The 5,163-nt window shown below is 44.0% G+C and overlaps 1 protein-coding gene across 1 annotated transcript; it reads left to right on the top strand.

Annotated features, from left to right (window-relative positions):
- Window positions 1-875: 875 nt before the first annotated feature.
- POU4F2 (POU class 4 homeobox 2) lies at window positions 876-3,937 on the top strand. Its single transcript, XM_072407118.1, has 2 exons — window positions 876-1,604; window positions 1,946-3,937. Exons 1-2 carry the CDS (start codon window positions 1,368-1,370, stop codon window positions 2,879-2,881), a joined length of 1,173 nt encoding a protein of 390 aa, XP_072263219.1. The 5' UTR covers window positions 876-1,367; the 3' UTR covers window positions 2,882-3,937.
- Window positions 3,938-5,163: the final 1,226 nt, after the last annotated feature.

The following is a 5,163-nucleotide window of genomic DNA, read 5'->3' on the forward strand; positions in this document are numbered from 1 at the left end:
TCTCCCCAGCCTAAATGAAATTTCAATCTAATAATTCCTTCCTGGCCCGGCCATAATTTGCTTAGAGATGTTGTTGTATGTGGTGCACAGCGCTATTCACACTATAATTAAATGATCCTCAAGCTCTTAACTTTGATTTATTTCATTGCGACGACATGGCGACAGTCAATGCTGCACAATGCAATTTTGGGATTTCCTTAAAAAAACACAATATTTCTGGTTTAAATAGAGAACACTCACATGAATAAAATAGGGGAGATATATGATGTTTTAATGTCTAGGACCAATGTATAGGAGTCAGTGGGGTATAAGGCTGTTACAGGTGACATTACCTATGTGTGCCTGAGCCACGTGTTCCTAAAAAAGTCTCTGCTTTGGGTTTGTTGTAGATCAGTGATCAGCTATCAGTGGAATCAAATAGATCCAGGGGTCTAAGAATAGCAGCTTCCAGACATGGGGGTGTACAAAAATCAGGTGTGAGTAGCTATTTAAAGAAAGGGGAATGGAATGATGCTCATGCACCCAGCCTTTTCATCCTATGATCAGGCAGGGGATTCATCTCCAAGAAGTGTGTGTAGCCCAAAACAGAAGATGTCCCCCCATTAGGAGCCCTCACATGCAAATATTCCACAGAGCTCTGAATGTGAACATAAGTTATAGAAGGAAAACAATGACAAGGGGTGGAGAACACACATCTATTGTGAGACTGTACAGTGTCTATCCATCACAAGCACACAATACACACACACACAAGGCTATCCAATCACAGAAGAGCTGTGAAGCCATAGAAGAGAGAGGCTGGATGTGCCTGGAATCCAATCCACATTGATACCTCCTCCACTCACAGACTACCTGACAAGGTGTGGAGCAGCAGGAGCAGCACCATCAGTCCAGCACAGGCAGAACAGGCTCCTGGGGGGGACAGTGCAGCCAGCTTCAGATTAGGGAACACATGGGACCAGATGATCATCACTGGTGGACCATGGAGATAAAGATGCCATGGCACAACCTGTGATAGCTGGGACACATGGCTGCAGTCCTGTCCAAGTAATGCTGATCATTCTATGAAACATTGAGAGAGAGAGAGGGGAGCCCCTGGATGGGAGGAGTAAGGGAAGGAAAATATTACAAGATCTGCTATTGACTCTCTAGGGGGAGGAGGGGGATAGGCAAAGCAAGCTACTCCTAGGGACAGAGACAAAACTGGGGAGCAGCAGAGGACAGGAGGAAGCTGCTAGCAGCACTGGGCACAACAACCGCGCCACATTTGAAGAAGCCATCTCCCCCTAGGTCTCAGCCTGAGCCTGTCCCTTTTTTGGAGGGTGTCTGGACCCCAACAGCCCTGTGCTCCAGAACCCCCAGCCAACATGATGATGATGTCCCTGAACAGCAAGCAGCCCTTCAGCATGGCTCATAGCAGCTTGCAGGAGGAGGCCAAGTACTCCAGCCTGCACTCATCCTCCCCACACTCCTCATCCTCAGCCACCAGCTCCCCCAGTATCAGCAGTGTCAGGAGCAGCACCGGGGCAGGTGGAGGTAGCGCCAACAGCAGCAGTAGCAGCGGCTCAGAGGCGATGAGAAGAGCCTGTCTCCCAACCCCACCGGTATGTACTCTGCATAATCACCGCTCTAAGGCACATCTTGACAGCCCCCTTTATCTGCTTGATGTTTTTTTCATGTCTGCACAGCAAATCACCCAACACATCCAATGTTTCCCCCCCTTCCCCTCTCTCTCTCTCTTTTGCCTCAACTTATGTATTCAGTCGGTCTTGCCTTTCATATTAATTTTTATGACCTGGGATGTTGCATGTATCTTGTGTTGTGTGTGCCTAGGCGTGTGTTCTGCCTGTTTCTCTCTGTAGCTGGATTTTTTAATATTCTGGAAAAGTTTTAATCGCTGAATTCCCAGCAGACAGTAATGTGTGCTTTCTATTTGACATTGCAGAGCAATATATTTGGAGGTCTGGATGAGAGTTTGCTGGCCCGTGCTGAAGCTTTGGCTGCTGTGGATATTGTGTCTCAGTGCAAGAACCATCACCACCATCATCACCACACTCCCCACCACAGCCCCTTCAAGCCGGACGCTACCTACCACACCATGAACACCATCCCCTGCACATCTGCCTCCTCTTCCTCCTCAGTGCCCATCTCTCACCCTTCTGGGGTGGCTGGCTCGCACCATCACCACCACCACCACCATCACCACCACCAGCCACTTGAAGGAGAACTTCTAGACCACATTACCCCAGGACTAACACTGGGGGCCATGACTGGACCTGATGGCTCGGTGGTGTCCACTCCAGCTCACCCACACATGTCCAGCATGAACCCCATGCACCAGGCAGCGCTCAGCATGGCACATGCCCATGGGTTGCCCTCACACATGGGCTGCATGAGCGATGTGGACGCCGATCCCAGGGACTTGGAGGCGTTTGCCGAGCGGTTCAAGCAAAGGAGGATCAAGCTGGGGGTGACCCAGGCAGATGTAGGCGCTGCCCTTGCCAACCTGAAGATCCCCGGGGTGGGTTCCCTGAGCCAGAGCACCATCTGCCGCTTCGAGTCGCTCACCCTGTCCCATAATAATATGATCGCCCTCAAACCCATCCTGCAAGCCTGGCTAGAAGAAGCGGAGAAGTCCCACCGGGAGAAGCTCACCAAACCCGAACTCTTCAACGGAGCCGAGAAGAAACGCAAACGAACGTCCATCGCCGCCCCCGAAAAGCGATCCCTGGAAGCTTACTTCGCCATCCAACCTCGTCCTTCCTCCGAAAAGATCGCCGCCATCGCCGAGAAACTGGACCTCAAAAAGAACGTGGTCCGGGTCTGGTTCTGTAACCAGAGGCAAAAACAGAAACGGATGAAATACTCGGCTGGAATATAGACTTGCTTGGGATTTTACTGCAATTTTCTAAAACAAAAAAACTAAAGAACAGATTTTAATGTTTTTAAATATATAAATAGATATATGTCAGAATTTAAAAAAAGGGGAAATCACCTTTTTTTGTTGCCATCATTATTCTATTCCTGTCTTTGTCAAGAACAATAAACTCTTGGTGACTCCAGATCAGGACTACACAAGTAAGAAACGTTTTATTATTTGGAATAAAATGACTGCTAAGACAATGCTGGGGACTTCTACAAAGCACGACCACCCTTCCAGCTTCAGATATTACATACAAAGATATATACACACATATTCTATTTTTAACGTGATAAGTCTATTTGCTCCTCTTGTGATGCTGGCTTTACATCCCATCGCCTTCATCTATCACTTCTTTTTTTGTTTTGTTTTTACAATCAATGGGTTATTATTATTCTTCTGTGTTGTTTTATATAGCAAGTATCTTTTTTGATCCTGTTTAAAAAAATAAGGATTCACTCATGTGTTTTCCTAAAAGTTGAAGACACATCAACTACACTTTTATTAAACATATAAAAGTTCCACAATTCGATTTATTTCCCATGAAAATTAAAACATCTGTACATTGCCATAGACAAGTCTCTCCATAGATACAATTCTGGGGACAAGGATGACCAGTAATAGGCAGGAAGCTTTGCCTGGTCCCTATATGAGGACATTGTCCTGGAATATAGCTAGATGGTCTTACATATTTAATGGACATCCCAGGAGAACCTCTTCTCCTCTTTATTGAACCAGACCTGTAAGTAAGTGGTCTGCCTAATTCTGGTTATACCCTCCCCCTTATTATTTTGGGGGTCTACCCCCATCCACACACTCCAGGGGTCCGCAGTGTAAATATTCAAGCTATTCACACACCAACACATCTATAAATATGCTCTTACAGATTTTTGCTGTATTGCTGTTCTAAGATGATTTCAGGTCTTCTTCTGTCCCGTAAAAGGTTGGTTTTAGTTGTTTTGCTAATAGACGTTTTTATTTATTATGGTAATGTATTAAGTTATTCCAAATGTTGTGGAAAAGTCCTTCATTAAAATACAAGGTTTTGACAGCTGCTTGGCAAATAGTTATTTCTTGAGTTTTCACTCAAAATAGATCTGTTCAGAGACTGGTTTAAAAAGGAAACCTTTTTATTGTTTGTTTTAATTATTATTTATGTTATTTTATATAATTTATATATTTGTTTAAATTCCCTGAAACAAAATCGACACATTAAAAAGGTTCTTTATTAAATCACCTCCTCATTTGAATTGCGGGTGAATATTATGGACAGATGTGATCATTCATTAAAAAAATGCCACATTGTGGACAGATTGATTTGCATTGGAAACAAATATGTATTTTAAAGTCGATAGATCTAGTTGCTTTTTTTTTAAATACTACCAGAGCGCTGGATGTAATTTTAAATGTCATTACCTAGTCAAAATACTGTAAATAAGTAATTGCCGGATCGATGAGCTGTGATTCCAAAGACTGTGGATCATAGTGATGGTGATGATGATGGGGTCCCAGGAGTATTAGACAGTCCCTAAGCTATATTATTGATCGGTGTGTGGGACCCCCCCACTGACCTATTTCCATCACTGAGGGGCTTATTGCTAGAACTTCTATATTAAAAATAAATGCCAAGAGAAGCATGTTGTATACTTATCACTGGTTGTCACTGGTGGCAGTGATCAGTATATTACCAATGCCAGTTCTGTGCAGTGTTTGCTGAATTGGGCTGAACATATTAATAATAATAATAAGAAGAAGAAGCACACAGTAAAACATTTGCCTGTAGAGGAAGCCAGTCTCTTGGGTGATCTGCTATACGACAGCCTTACAGCAAAGAAATTGTTTGTCAGAACTAATTTGCAAGAAAGGTGCTGTGGAAAAATCTTAACATGATTTCGTTAGCTTCAGTCATACTGTGCATGATAGTGAATCAAAAAAATGTAATTAAAAAAAAAGATATATTTAATTGCTCATGTGAGCGTTTTACTCACTAGCATGCTGCTATTTAAAAAAAGGGTTAAGTTAGTTTGACAGATGATCTACATAGATCTGTGTATGGGAATGGGCCGGTACTGGAGAGGGGGGCCCATGGCTGATCAGCACCAGGGACAGCTCCATGCTTCTCCATAGCTGCCCGATGTGTGCTGTCCATGGATCTGACTGCATGATATGATGAGAACCTATGATACAATGTGTGCTTATTTCAATTCCCGGCCTGGGGATGCAGGCCTTATTATCACTTTGTA

This window comes from Pyxicephalus adspersus, chromosome 3 (genome assembly GCF_032062135.1).
Source record: "Pyxicephalus adspersus chromosome 3, UCB_Pads_2.0, whole genome shotgun sequence".
In the NCBI taxonomy this organism is placed as follows: domain Eukaryota; kingdom Metazoa; phylum Chordata; class Amphibia; order Anura; family Pyxicephalidae; genus Pyxicephalus; species Pyxicephalus adspersus.